Raw genomic sequence first — 15,689 nt, forward strand, 5'->3', positions numbered from 1 at the left:
TAGATGGGGTTAGGCTAGACTGATGGATCCGTATAATTAAAATTCAATTCTGTTCAAGTTATGATAGTTGAAGTAAGTCCCAGGATAATCCTTGTTCTATGGAAAAAGAATCAATGGTTGTGCCTCTAATGATGAGGAAAAAAGCATTGGTCTCTATGAACCAAGTGCAAGTTCCTCCTTTGATTCGGCCATGTAACCCGTGGGTTTGGTCGGAATACAATGGTTAGTTAAGACCCTTGACTACGTTAGAAGATTTTTCCCTGGAGGAATCGCCCGTGCTTATCAGCCGGGCGAGGGAACTTTTTTCGAGGTTTGGTTTTGGAAGAACCGAGGGATTAGTCCCTTGTGTGGACATTCGTGAGCGAGGCCCCAAGTGGGAAACCATGCCCCGCGCAAGAGGTTGCTACTTCCGCTGCTATCTCCCTGGATTCCGGTGCGTGGAGGGGTAGGGGTCTCACAGATTCAGACTCTTTCTCTTCTAAAAAGCTTTCCCTTGGTTGTTTCATCACTAAGGTTCCTATCATGCATATTGTGGACTCTCATTTTTCTCATCAGGTTCCACAAACTGCATCCAAGTCTTTCCCATGATATCTATCACGGCTAATATGCATCCCAAGGTAGGACCAAAACGTACGTACGGATCCAATCCGTACCGTACATCCGTACAATACGGGGATCCGTACGTACGGATCGATCCGTACGTGTGTGTGTGTGTTTTTTTTGGTGGGGTTTTCGTTGTTCGCCTGCGATAAACATTTTTTTTTTGGGGTTTCTCATTCTTTTGGGTTTCGCCGATAGCGTTGGACTCCGTACTGCCGCTAGCGATAGCACCTGGACTTCGTACAGCCGCCAGCGCACACCTTCCGGTACAGTCTCTCTCTCTCTCTCTCTCCCCCCCCCCCCCGCTACTTCCCTTTGCTTCGCCATCTTCTGTGTTCTTTTGCTCTCGCCCCCCTTTGTTGCCACCCTTCGCCATCTCCTGTGTTGTTGGGCTCGGCGCCCTTTACCCACCCACCCTTGCTCAGGCCCCCAAGGCAGCAACATAACTCTCTCTCTCTCTCTCTCTCTCTCTCTCTCTCTCTCTCTCTCTCTCTCTCTCTCAGAGCCTTAGGCCACCATCTGTGGACCATGCACTTAGCTCTCAGCCCCTCTCTCTCTCTTCCTCTCCCTCTCACTCTCACTCTCACTCTCACTCTCACTTATGCATTGCATGATTGCTGAATCCTGATTGAAATTGTATGGCATTGTGCATTGAATTTGTCAGAGCAATCATGCCGAAGCGAGAGAACCCATACTGGAAGGAGCACACAAACGTCATTTGCATTGTGACTACTCCAGGGCAGGCAGGTAGTGGCACTTGACAATGGCAATGCAAGTACTGCAATTTCACCCTCACGAGTACAATTACTCGTGTCATCAAGCACCTCACAGGCATTGGCACCACCAACAATTGTGCAGGGTGCAAGAGAGTGCCAGAAGCATTGAGAGATCAGTTGATTGCTGAAAATTTCCCTGCAATGGGGGCAGCTGGAAGAGGAAGAGGCACACAAGAGACACAGGATGCGCTTCATCTGCTAAAAAGAGGCCTTCTATCATGCAAGATGAGAATGAGGGTGATACACATACGGAAAGGCAAACCACCTTACTTCTCGTGTGCATGCACAGTCTTGGGTCAAAGAAAGGCAAAAGGTGGCTGAGATGGAGATTGCTCGCACTCTCATAGAGTGCAATATCTCCTTCAATGTTTTGAGGACTAACCAATGGAAGAGGATGGTCAGAGCTATAGCCCAGGTTGGACACACGGAGTCATGGTCAGGGCTTGAGTACAAAAAGATGCGCACCACGATGCTTGATGAGCAAAAGGCCTTGATAGACAAGGCATTGGTGCCAGTGAAAGCAGGTTGGCAACAATTTGGTTGCACTATCATTTCGGATGGCTGGAGTGACACACGACGACGACACATCATCAATATTCTTGTCTCTTCATGTCTTGGTACGTATTTCTTACGCGCTGTGGATGCTGGGAAGGCAGGCGAACGCATCACTACTGAGAGTATCTACTACGAGCATATTTGCCAGGCAATTGTTGAGGTTGGTCCAGAGAATGTGGTGCAGGTTGTAACAGACAATGCTGCTAATTGCAAGGCAATGGGAGACATGGTGGAGGCAGAGTTTCCTCGCATTGTGTGGACTCCATGTGCAGCCCATTGCCTTGATTTGCTTATGGAGGACATAGGCAAGCTGAGTTGGGTGCAACCCACAGTTTCTGATGCCACGAAGATCACTACATTCTTCAGAAAGAAGCAGCAGGCATTGGCTATCTTTAGGAGCCACAGCAACCTAGATATGGTGCGGCCATCCAAGACAAGATTTGCCTATATGTATTTGGTGCTACACAGGCTTTTCAAATTGAGAGATCCACTATTACAGACAGTTGTGGATCCAAAGTGGAGAGATATGTATCATTCACAGACAGAGCCCACCAAATACATACAGAGACGGATACTGGATGAGACCCTCTGGACGGATGTGCAAACTCTCTTAGTGGCTTTGCAGCCAGTATTTGTACTTCTGCGAGTCACAGACATGGAGGGCTCCACTTTGGGCTTAGTGTACCACCTCTTCATGCAGATGAAGAGTCATATTGCAGCCTGTACATCCCTCACACAGAATTGGTAAGTAAAATCTTGATTCTTGATGGCCGATTATAGAATCTTGATTCTTGAGTCTTGACTTACTAATTGCTCTACTTCTCTGTTTATTTTACTCTTGCAGCCGAGATGATATATTGGCTATTGTGGATTATCGATGGGGGTATATGAGTCGCCCCATTCATGGGATGGCTGCATTCCTCCATCCTTTCTACAAGACGCCACTTCTCTTTCATGATAGGGAGCTGCTCACCTTACGAGATAGGTACATTAATAGTATGTATGATGTGGAGCAGCAATTGGAGATTGATGCGGAGCTCTGCAGCTGGGTCAACAACTTGGGACCCTCATTTGCTAGAGTTGTTGCTCTTAGACCAGAGGCCACCAAGCTTCCTCTTACTTGGTGGCAAAGCTATGGAAGACAAGGTCTTCCACAGCTTACAGATATAGCTCTGCGAGTGCTATCTCAGGTATGTATATCATGTATGTACTATGCCATTTGAACTAGTCTTGTGAAGCTTGTTGGGCAATGGGAATTGTCGAGCTCACATGAATGAAGCACTTTTTTTGAATTGGAGTGCAGGATTGTCCAGCAGGTGCTTGTGAGCGCAACTGGAGCGCTTACTCACTCATACATACAAAGATACGTAATCGTTTGAGCACCTCTCAACTAGAGAGACTGGTCTATTGTAGGGCCAACATGAAGCTCGTACGAGCTTATCATGCTTTGGGCACCCCAAAATAGGTGAGTTTATCCTATTCATTCTCTTATGGGGATTGGCCTCCCATTTACATAGCTTTTATACTAGTAACTATAGTATACAAAAAGTTGAGTCGTTGACACTCCGCGTTCTCTTTGGTTTTATGTTGAATAGGTGGATCCAACATGTGTCAAGCTGGTCCCAGATCCTACCACCATTGATGAGGCAGAGCAACGGTTGAGAGATGAGCAGGATGAGATTCTTTGCCTCTTGCATAGAGAGCTGGAGAGTGTAGACAGGCGGGTGACGAGATCGAGAGCCCGGGCTTATAAAATTCAGCTACATGAGGGACCTGCAGATGCAGAGAGTTCTGGCCGGAGAGGAGGGAAGCTGCCTATTCAGACTCCTCGAGCACGTGCGAATGAGGCTGTTCGCCTCATTCACACTACCCAGCAGGATGATGCAGAGGCAGGGATAGGGACATCTGAGGCAGCCCACCCACCTGTGCCCATGATGACAGGGCCTGAGTATGATGACGAGGGCAATGTCATCACGGAGGGTTATATGCTTGATTCTCCAGGGTCATCATCCTCATCGGATGATGAGTTTTGATTTGGATTACCTTAGTTTTGATTTGGTGTTGTATGGACATGGCATATTTTGTCATTATTCATAGACTCATTTTCAAATTTCATCATTTTTTGATGTGAATTGCGAGTTATCACGACTCACTTGTGACAATGTGACTTGTCTTAAGTAATAAGTATTAAGTATTAAGTACGATTAACTTAAGTATGATTGACGACTTTGTGATTCTAATTTCTCACTTTTGAATTAGTAGGTTTTTGACCTTGTTGTGTCTCTATTTTGAAAGTTTTATAAAATTATATGTCAATGTGGATATGGACTGAAATTTTATGTAGGTGGCTGAAATTTCTGAGATTTTATGTATTTTTATGTATTTTTACCAATGGTACGTATTTTTACGTACCTTAAAATTTTTCCCGTATACCAAACAACGTACAGTACGTACGGATCCGTACAGTACATAACGTTTGGAACCACCTTGATGCATCCAATTCTCAACAAAATCATCAACTTTTGGAAGAGGGGAATACAAGATGCTTTCTTCCTGTGATGTCTCTAGTCATTGATGGGTTGTACATAGTTGCATTGAACTGGTTTAATCTTTAGTTTCCAAAAAACCTAATTGGTTCGTCACCAGGTCATTTCCAAACCCCCCCATCCATGGGATGCATCTTCTAAGTTTGCATGTGTAGCTACTTTCAGGATACATTGTATGAATCCATGTATCCTGTGAAATTCATGACCATAAACGTATATGGCAGTAGTGAAAGAAAATACTTGCATTCTTCAAATTCTACAGAACTCCCATCTCGGTTGTGACATGATGCTATCATGAGCCATCTTTACAATGAGGTTTGTCTAATCTAAGGCAGGATTTTCCCATTTTTCCCAACATTGATTTGTGAGGATACTTATCCTAGCTCTTCAAGGAAAACAATAGGGGCTAATCTTTGCCGATTGGCTATTTTTTGGGGTCTTTTTGTAAACAAATTTATCCAGTATCTTAAAACATTCACCTAAATTTTGGTCGTTTTCAAGGGTTATAGAAAATATTCGTCCAATTTTGGAAATTTTAGGGCATTTTTGAAAACATTTGCGCTATTTCTCTAATTTTAGATTTATATAGGAGGAGTAATCGCCAACCCACCTACACTTATATATTCATGGAGGTATCTTATTTTTTACCCTATAGCTCCTCCATCCAGGATCACAAGAGCTTGATAATTCTTATGCACCACTAGAAGTGTTGCATTCATGTCATCACTCTCGTAATACTTTTCCATTTGGTTAACTGGAATTTGGATGAGTTCATGTAGGTTATCTCTTCCTCCCTCTATATCCACATCCTTCTTGAGAGGAAAAGGTATTCCTTCGTCGGTTGGAGGATCAACTTGCACTCTGCCTTCTATCCAATCTTCCAGATTAGTTCACAGTTTGGGTTTTGCTCTCAGCCATGTTCAAATTGGCATCTTGATCTCTATAGAGAGAAATGAACGCAGCCCATCCACATCCTTGGGTGTTTGGTTTCCACCAACATCATTTACTATATGATTCTAGAATACAATTTTCTGAGTCATAAAGAGAATATTACCCTCCTTTATGAAACATCCCTGAGAATAGGTTGTTCCTTCCTTCTTCTTCTTCTTCGTCGATTTTAACCCTGACCGCATTCTAAAAGTCGCTAGCACATTCAACCGTTTGGCCTTCCTTGTGATATTTTTCTCAGGATAGACTATATCAATAGCTCAACTAGCTTGTAGTCGTTTCTCAAACATGTTTTGACCTTCCCAAACTAAGGCTTATGCAAACTCTAGCTTTTGACCTTCCCAAACTAAGGCTTATGCAAACTCTAGCTTTTGATCTCTTTTTGAGTATTTGGGCATTTCTTCAACCAGTTTGGTTTCTTTCCATGTTACTTCTTTTTTTTTCCTTATTAGCACCTTTTCTTGGTTCAACTTGGTGGATGCGGTTTTGACTATTCCCTCACCCAAACCATCCTGAATTACCCACGGTAGAGTCTCCTTGTCCACCTTCTTTTCTCTTCTTCTCCTTCCTATCATTTGTGTAGCAAGTTTAGCTAGCTGTTCTCCCTTAACCTCCTGGGTCTTTAATGCTTGTGTATAAGTTATGCCATTGAGTGGCATTGTCACCACCCTTGATCGCACCCCAATCATTCATAGTCCCATGGTTGGATTGGTGGTTGTTGCCGAAGACTCTCCAGAATGCCTTTATAAGGAGTATTTTATAGTTTTGTAGCATTTATCTTATGAGTACACATAACCACTTGGTAAGGTCCTTGGCAATGGTGATAGCATTGCAGCATGGATCTCCTTTTAATGTGGCATTGATCTCCCAACCCTTCCATTGCGTTGCAATTTGGAACATTGGTAGTATTAGCATATTTCCTTGCACTAGTTGAAAGTACTCCGGGGTTACTTCCCAATTGCCATCTATCTCCTCCATGGTCGGTCAAGGCTCCCATGCATATTCTCCTTCCTCTCGCACCTCTTCAATGATCATTTGATTAGATGGCATTATGCGAGGCGCTAATGATTGTGGTGGTAGAACATGCAATGGTATAGATACTTCAGGTGCATGTTTGATATATTTTCCCTTGGTGCAAGCCCTTTCCCTAGGTGAGGCACAAGTAAAGCTAGTTATTGCCATGTAGAAGGCAATTGAGGTACTTGTAGTTGTTGTATTTGATGTGGGTACCTACACATACTCGTATCATGGTTCCCAAGTCACACACAATGCACACAATATATTAATGGGTGAGACCGATAAACTGAGGACACTTAATGCTCGTGTGATTTTGCTGACATATTGAGCACTATACCAACTCTTGTAAGGGGTATAAATGTTGGTTTATGGGTATGTCCCTGACCTCTTTTAGCTTTATCTTATCTAGAAGTGCAATGCTTAGCTCATCTAGAGTCATGTCCTCCTTTATTTGTCTCTCTAAGGTTGTCATGCTTGTTTTGGTGACATATGCACGACAGAGCTACTGTTAGTCACTAATTTGGTATCATCAGGTTATGGTAACTCAATGATGTTATCCTCAAAGTTGTTTGCTAGCTTGTAATAATCATCAAATGATGTTGGTTCTGCCAACAAGTAGTCATGCATCTCAGTATCCCTTAATCCCCTACAGAAGCAAGTTTTTGTTGAGATTCAAGCTCGATGTCAGCTTGTGCCAGTTGCACTATGTGTTGGCATGTTAGGTAGTAACATGTGTGAGACATAAATGACCGCGTCCAGCTGGTCATAGTGTGTGGACATTAGCTAGGGTTAGCTATGTGTGGACACAACACAAGTAGTGTGTTGTAGATTATGGATCATGGCTTTATGCATTGTGTGAGAATGGAGTTGGCTTCCCTCTATGGTTAGGGTTTGCTTAATACATTAGGGTTTGCTCCTGTGTGTGTGTCTCCTCTCCCTCTACCTGTTTTTCATCGTGGTATCAGAGCTTGGTGCTCTCTTTAGGGTTTATGAGTGAGTGAGAGAAGAGGGAGTAGAAGCTGTGAAGAAAAGCTGTGGAGCTTGCCATTAGAGCTGTGAAGCTTGAAGCACACCATTTTTCACCAAATCTGAGAGCTTGGCCTACCGAGTAAGGAATAATAAACACCCTTGAGTGGATTGTAGGTGAAAAAACACAAACAACATCAGATTTGAGTTGCCCAAACCAAAGGAAAATTTTCTATTTTGCAAGCTCTCCATTGAAGCTTGAGTGTGGTGAATGTATGAGGCAAATGGATGCAAATCTGACAAAGAATCATGTATCTAGCAAATGGGAATGTATTGGCAACTCATGTGCAAGCCCTACAATGAATTTGGAGCAAGTTTGATGCATTTTAGTGATTGAAAATTCATTGTTTTGAAGCCCTCACAAAAACAGAGAATAGAGGCCCATTGTTGATGAAATTGGAGCCGGTCTTTTCCAAAAATCAACACATTGGTGGCTTGGGTGCATGCGTAGGAGTGTTGGAAACCTACACATGCAATCAATAGCCACAACAAACCACCCAAATCCCTCCTACAGCAGGCGGCGCAGCTTGAAGGGCAAAAATAGAGTTGAAATCCATTTGCAAAGTGGAGGCCAAATTCTAGTTTGGTGATTGATTAAATTCAAAATTTGCTTAGCAATTTTGTGATACACATAGATGAGAAGGTTGATATGTGGTTGATTGGAGCAATTATGCATTTTGGAGTTGATTATGAGCTGATTAAATAGGCTGTATATAGTGATTAGTGAAACAGAGGGTCATTAATTGGCTAATTACTCTCTTGACTTAAAAATTGGTCTAATTCCTTTTACATGGAGTTAGTAGACATCATTGCTAAGCTAATGAATGCATGGTCTCTCAACTTGGATAAGAATCAAAGGAGTTAGAGCACTTTTACTATGTTTTTATTGGTTTTATTGGTTTTTCTCAAAACAGAGAAGGGGATTTGATATTTTTGGTATGTACACACCTTGGTTGGTGTTGATATGCAACATTGAGCTTGTTTAGGTGTCAATGCAAGTTATTCACACTTGATTGAACCACTACATTGCAATTTGAAACCTTGGAAAGCACGCCAGAATAGGGTACTTTGGATTGCGTATCCAATTCAATTTGAATGCAATCAGTTTGATTTTCTACATCAACAGTGAAGTTCGTTGAGTACTTCGGAGTATCTGGAACACTTATTAGAGTGTGGTTGAGCTGAGGAAGGCTTGTTTATAGAATTGGACGTGTGCAGAAGGTGCATTTGCATAGAGCAATATGTCAGACAACCCAGTACAGATTGTGGGTGAGAAGTTGGATAGAAAGAACTTCCAGGCATGGAAGTACATGATTAAAAGCTTTCTAAAGGGAAAAGGATTTTGGAACATTATTATAGGTGCGGAGCCAGAGCCGGAACTACCCCAACAACCTACACAACAACAGGTTATAGCTCAGCAATGGTCAAAGAGAGCATACAAAGTTTTGCATTACTTGTCTATATGTATCTCAGATGCTATACTCATACATATACATGATGCTGAGAATTCCAAGGATGCATGGGATGCATTGGTAAAGCTGTTTTGATACACAGATACTAGTGCTCATAAGTCTCAATTGTTTGAGACAACAGATTCATAATGTGAAGCAGAAAGGAAGGAGTATTCATGATTTTGTACAAGAGACAAGAACTATGCAGATGCATTGGCAACTATCAATGCCCCCATACCTGATGATGATCTGGTAGACATTGCCTTGCATGGTCTTGGCAAGGAGTACAAGTCTTTTGATACATCTATTTCTGTTCGAAGTACAGGTTTACCAGATTTTGATGAGTTGGTTTCACTCTTGCTTGTTGAGGAAATCAAACTCAGTGACTCTTTTCATGATGCATCTACTAGCCATGATGATAATGGTAGGAATCAGGCTTTCTATTCACAAAGGGGATTTAGAGGTAGGGGGAGATTTGCATCACGAGGCCGTGGTAATGGTCGTGGATGGCAAGATAGGTCACCACAATAGAATTTTCAGCCTACATATGGTGCTAGAGGTGGTCGTGGATATACACCTCAGAGAGGCAGAGGTAATCCTCGTGGAAGAGGACGTTGGCAAGGCCAACAAGCATCTATGCAAAATGTGGAAAGCTTGGTCATATGGCACGTGATTGTTACCGCAAACAAAATGATTTGAGGGGGTAGGGCATAACATGGTGGACATTATGCACAACATGGTGGAAATTATGCAAATGGTGGAAATTTTGCATCAAGCAGTAATGATGGGACAGTGCAAATCACTTGTTTGCCACATGAAACATGTCGTGGGATCTATGATGACAAATGGTGACAGTGATGACACTTGGTATATGGACTCTGGAGCATCAAACCATATGACTTATTATGGAAAATGGTTTGAACATATGAAGTCAGTGGATGTGAAAGGCTATGGGGAAACAGGTGATGATTCCCAACATGCTATCACTCATGTTGTTGGAAGTGTACCATTGGTTATGCACAATGGTGAAACAAAGTCTATGGCAGATGTCTTGTATGTGCCTTCTATTATAAAAAGTTTGGCCTTAGTTGGTCAAATGGTTGAACAAGGTTTACAGGTTCGTTTCAACGAGCATGGTTGCTTGGTTGAGGATTTAAAAAATGGATGTAGAGTCATTGCCAAAGGTAAGAAAGAAGGTAGGTTATTTAAGTTGGATGCTGGGATTCCTGAGTTGAAATCGGCCATGTTCTCTAAAAGCCAAAATGTGGTACAGGACATTGACATGTGGCATAAAAGGATTGGACATGTGAACATACAAAGGTTAAAGAACATGCAAGCAAGAGGCATTGTTAGTGGGCTGCCTAGATTCAAGTATGATGGGAATATGCATGTCTGTGATGCTTGTCAATTTGGAAAGCAAGCAAGGTTGCCATTTCCTAAAGAAGGCAACATGAGTAGCAGGCCACTTGAGATAGTTCATAGTGATGTATGGGGTCCTGCACAAAACCCATCCATTAAAGGCAGCTTGTATCATGTGGCATTCATTGATGATTTTAGTAGAATGACTTGGATTTACTTTCTCAGAGAGAATAGGGAAGTATTGGGAAAGTTTATGGACTTCAGCAGAGAAGCAATATGGATCTTGGATAAAATGTTTAAGGACAGATGGAGGTGGTGAATACACCTCACATGCTTTTGATAATTTCTTGAGAAAGCATGGCATAAGAAGGCAGATAACTTGCAGGTACACACCTCAGCAAAATGGTGTTGCTCTGAGAGAAAAACTAGAGTCATTTGTGATGTGGATAGGGCAATGCTCAATGAAAAGAGTATGCCAGACTATTATTGGACAGAAGCATGTGCCACAGCGGTGTATGTACTTAATAAGACAACCATATCAGCCATACATGGAAGTACGCCAGAGATGCGTCTTACAGGTTTTAGGCCAGACATTGGACACCTCAAAGTGTTTGGTAGCATAGCTTATGTGCATGTGTTGGATGAGAGAAGGAAGAAGTTAGATCCTAAGGCAAAAAAGTGCATTTTTGTTGAGTATGCAAAGGATCGCAAGGTATATAAATGTTACAATCCACATACTAGGCAAGTGGTTATCTCATGAGATGTGGTATTTGATGAACTTGCTAGTTGGTACAAGGCAAAGGATGAGGGTGTCATTAATTCTATTGATGCTGATGTGCATGTGAACTTGCCACAAGCAAGTTCTATTTCTATATCTGGGCCAGTAGAGTCTGAGAGTAGCACTGTACGTCCATGGTCAGGATGCTTGGGACATGAGAGTGTGAGCACTAGGAGTAGTGCTGTGGATAAAGGGAAAAAGAAGGTTGAAGGAATTGGCATTACAGGTTATGAGTCGTCAAGTTCAGAAAGTTTGGATGAGGAACTTGGCATACCAGTTTTACACATACTAGGTGCAAAAGGTAGGATAGATATGTGCCTCCACATGCTAGAGTGACAGGTGTTCAGAGTGATAAATGGTGATTTACAAAAGGAAGTTTATATGGCACAGCCAGAAGGATATGTACACCCGAGGTACCCCACTCATGTATGCAGATTAAAGAAAGCATTATATGGTTTGAAGCAAGCACCTCGTGCTTGGAGTGATAAGATAAGCCGATATCTTATCTCCCTTGGATTTCAGGTTTCTTCAGCAAATTCTTCACTCTATGTGAAGAAAACAGATCATGGGATTGTCTTACTTGTCATCTATGTGGATGACTTGATTGTCACAAGAGATATGGCTATGTGGATGACTTGATTATCACAAGAGATCATGCTACAGATGTTATGCATGTCAAGAAGGCATTGACTGGGTAGTTTGATATGAAAGACGGGTGAATTGAGATATTTTCTTGGGATTGAAGTGATCAAAGACCATGCAGGGACATGGTTAGTGCAACGCCAATATGCATTGGATATGTTGGCAAAATATGGGATGACAGGGTGTAAGCCAATGAGTACACCTTTGGAGTAGAATGTGAAGCTGCGGGCTGATTTTGGTGGATGATTCATCTATGTATAGAAAGATGGTTGGCAGTCTTATTTACATGACTATCACACACCCGGATCTCAGTTATGCTGTGGGGCTAGTAAGCCAATTTATACATGATCTGTGTTATGCTGTGGGGCTAGTAAGCCAATTTATGCAAAGCCCCAAAAAACCTCAATGGGCTATGTAAAGACCACTACACATTATGGAGTGCCTTTACATTTGGAAGTGCAGTGGTGAGTTGGAGCAACAAGAAGCAACCTACTGTTGCTTTATCTAGTACAGAGGCTGAATACAGGGGTGCAACCCATTGCTACATGTGAAGGAGTATGGTTAAAGAGTCTCTTGGCTGATTTGGGTGAGCCTATTGATGGCAAGGTTGTCATTCATTGTGACAACATGAGCAGCATACAGTTGGCCAAGAATCCAATTTTTCATGCGCGGACCAAACATATAGAGGTCCACTATCATTTTGTCAGAGAGAAAGTGTGGATGGTACAGTGGATTTGCAATATGTGAAGACTAAAGAGCAGGTGGCCGACATCTTTACAAAGCCACTTAGCAGGGAGAAGTTTGAGTACTTCTATACTATGTTGGGAGTACATGGGATGAGCTTGAGGAGGGGGAGTGTTGAGAGCTTTGATAGCCCAAGCTCATCTACATCTTCATCTATGGCAGTACATCATGAGCTTGAGAGGGGCTGTTGAGATTCAAGCTTGATGTCAGCTTGTGCCAGTTGCACTATGTGCTGGCATGTTAGGTAGTAACATGTGTGAGACATAAATGACCGCGTCGAGCTGGTCATAGTGTGTGGACATTAGCTAGGGTTAACTGTGTGTGGACACAACACAAGTAGTGTGTTGTAGATTATGGATTATGGCTTTATGCATTGTGTGAGATGGGATATGGCTTCTCTCTATGGTTAGGGTTTTATTAATACATTAGGGTTTGCTCATGTGTGTGTGTCTCCTCTCCCTCTACCTATTTTTCATCAATTTTCTCTGACTCTCCTCATCATGACAGCTCCTCATTTCTCGAGAGAGGTGCTACAAGAGTGGCTAAGCCATCTCGAGGCTTCTCACATGGGAATAGGCTCTAGAGGTGGCATACCCTTGGGGGGTGCACTACTAAACAACCCTATGTATCACATGCATTCAATGAATATTAAAAAAAACCCTTACCTATGCTTTTTTCATGAATAAAATGACCCCTTTTTCTTTACAAACTTATGGGTTTTTTTAAAAAATTGATTTTAAAAACCCCTTATGTAAATGTATCTTTGTAAATTTACCTTAAAATTTTGAATTAAAAAACCCCTTCATTTGAACTCATGTACTATACTTACATGTTTTTAGGTGAACCCCCTGAGGACATACTCTCCTCACTCATGACAGTTCCTCATTTCTTGAGAGAGGTGCTACAAGAGTGGCTAGGTCATCTCAAGGCTCCTCACATAGGAATAGGCTCTACATGTGGCATACCATCCTCCAATGCCACTTCAATCTCTTTAGCATTGCCTTATGTAACCAAATTCTATTCATGCCTTGATCCCTTGAGACTAGAATAATCTTGTCCATGTATTGCTATATTGAAGGCACATCTCTCGGCCACCTCCCTTCGGCCACATCCCTATGAAGTTCTATGCTGGTATTCTCTTGTTCAAGACTTCTAAGTTGGTCTTGTGCTTCTCTCATGCTTTCCTTAATCTCCATGTCTCTAGAAGTGGGAAGTATATTGCCCCTGTTTTTTGAGCACTTATAGGATCCCTTCATATTCTTGGAGTATACCACTCCAGTTCTTTGAGCACTTATAGGATCCCTTCACATGCTGGGAGTATAATGTACTGCTAGAGTTGAGGGTTTCTCATCCTTGGTGATGGTTCCTCCCTTAATTGTTGTCCTGTATGTAGATGACTCCACCGGTTCTTGCTAGGGAACTCGCGGACTAGTGGCGCAAACACTAGGGTTGGGGAAAAGGGAGATTGTGGGTTCAATTCCCATCATGATTGCCAAATTTTGTCTTAGTTGTAGATGACTCCATCGATCCTTGCTAGGGAACTCGCGGACTACCGGTGCAACCACTAGGGTTGGGGAAAAGGGAGCGTGGATCCTCTTAGGAAAGTATACCCACCAAGGATGAGTCGACCTCACCGGCTAGACATGCAAGACCTATGCTCTACACTATCTATTGTGCTCTCTCACCACCACGTAGCACCACAGTATCCCTAAAGGCCTCTCACTCACACCACACCCACCACTTACCACTCACTCACCTCATTCACACAGATATTAAGAGACTAAGGTTATGTAAAAGGGGAAGAGAAGGGTGTGTGTGTGAAGGGACTTAAGGTCCACTAGCTCATCTATTTAAAGGTGCGGTCTTTACATGTGGCAAGCATACGTTGGCAGTGGCCTCCCACGTTCTTTCACATGAGTGATAGACACGTGTCACTCATGCATTGGATCATCATCATTGCATGCCACGTGCAGTTAAAGCCATTACTTCTGATGTCATCATGTAGCATCTCACCTAATTAAGGTGGGACCTCTTCTATTAAACCCTTGATAATCGAATTAAGCAGCAAGCTTTTCTTAAACAGCACGGCTTATTTTCATCGACGTGATCTGCCTACGTCATCTCATCTCTTTGTGGATCACATTCTGTTGGACGAGTAAGTTTTCATTTCTCAATCCAATGTTTATTGACTTGCACCATGTCTTCTTCTTCCATTAGGACATTTTGGAGGTCATTCGTAGGGTCTTGTAAGAAAATTGTCGATTCTTATTTTCTCTCTCTAGAAAAAATCTTGAAATATTAAAATAAAGAGAATATAAAAGTTATAAAAGTGTAGTCTCTGAGCTAGAGAAGTAAATTTTCTCCCAGGCGCCCATCTTAAAGTTTGTTGGAACCTTCTTTGAAATGATACATTTGAAATTGCAAGAATAAAGTTAGTTCAAGAGGATATTATTGCACGGAAGACAGTTTGGAGGGAATTAGAACCTTCATCTCCAATTTCAAAAGACAAATACAAGCCTTCTCTCACCATAGCCAGTCATATTCTTTCACTCTGCATCATATAGTATACTTACTCATTCCTAGAACACTCCAATGGAGAACAACCATGTACACACTCATTCTATTGAAGAGTCCAATCATAAAAGCATTAAGAGAAATTACCATATGCACATTGATCTAGATAGTGCATATGCGCCCATTCAAAAAAGCAAAAGTGGACAACTATTGCTCTCATCAGATGTTAAAGATCATATGAGGTTATCAGGGGAAGCAACACATAGATCTTTGGTGTGATGGCTCCATCTATCCTATTGACCCCTATTGACCCCTATACTACTTCACATCCTCCCTTTTTAAATCCCACAACTCTCTTACGTTTTGCAGGTGATGGCGCCACAGGCTTACTAGGATATTGCAAGTCAATTTCTTACATGCAAGAAAGAGAAAGGCATTATTCACAACACTTAGCAAATGAGCTTCTGGTGAATGCAAGACACAGAAAGTTAAATTGGAAGAACAAGAATGTCAAATCAATAAAGTAATAAGTGACCTCCATAAATATAGAGAAAAAGACACAATCATTGGACGACGCATACAGAAAAGAAAGCTCAAAAACATCGAGAACTTGAGGCTCGGTTCTGGAGGCCTGAAGAAGAGAATCCAAGCCATAAGGTAAGATTGCACTTAATGCATTCCCATTCACATGTCTTTTGTGTTATTAGTTAATATTATTTTATTTGCTGGGCTT

General features: G+C 42.1%; 1 protein-coding gene and 1 pseudogene across 1 annotated transcript; both read left to right on the forward strand.

Moving 5' to 3' along the window:
• The first annotated feature begins 1,658 nt into the window (after window positions 1-1,658).
• On the forward strand, window positions 1,659-3,056 carry LOC147637033 (uncharacterized). Its single transcript, XM_086799885.1, has one exon. The coding sequence runs from the start codon at window positions 1,699-1,701 to the stop codon at window positions 2,677-2,679; it is 981 nt and encodes a 326-aa protein (XP_086656011.1). The 5' UTR covers window positions 1,659-1,698; the 3' UTR covers window positions 2,680-3,056.
• LOC147637034 (uncharacterized) lies at window positions 2,819-4,001 on the forward strand (annotated as a pseudogene).
• The last annotated feature ends 11,688 nt before the right edge of the window (window positions 4,002-15,689 follow it).

Source organism: Cibotium barometz, chromosome 7 (genome assembly GCF_041138505.1).
Source record: "Cibotium barometz isolate CiBa-2024 chromosome 7, ASM4113850v1, whole genome shotgun sequence".
Lineage (NCBI taxonomy): Eukaryota > Viridiplantae > Streptophyta > Polypodiopsida > Cyatheales > Cibotiaceae > Cibotium > Cibotium barometz.

Coding starts and splice junctions, on each gene's coding strand:
- LOC147637033 (XM_086799885.1), top strand. CDS start 1,699: ATGGAGATTGCTCGCACTCTCATAGAGTGCAATATCTCCTTCAATGTT.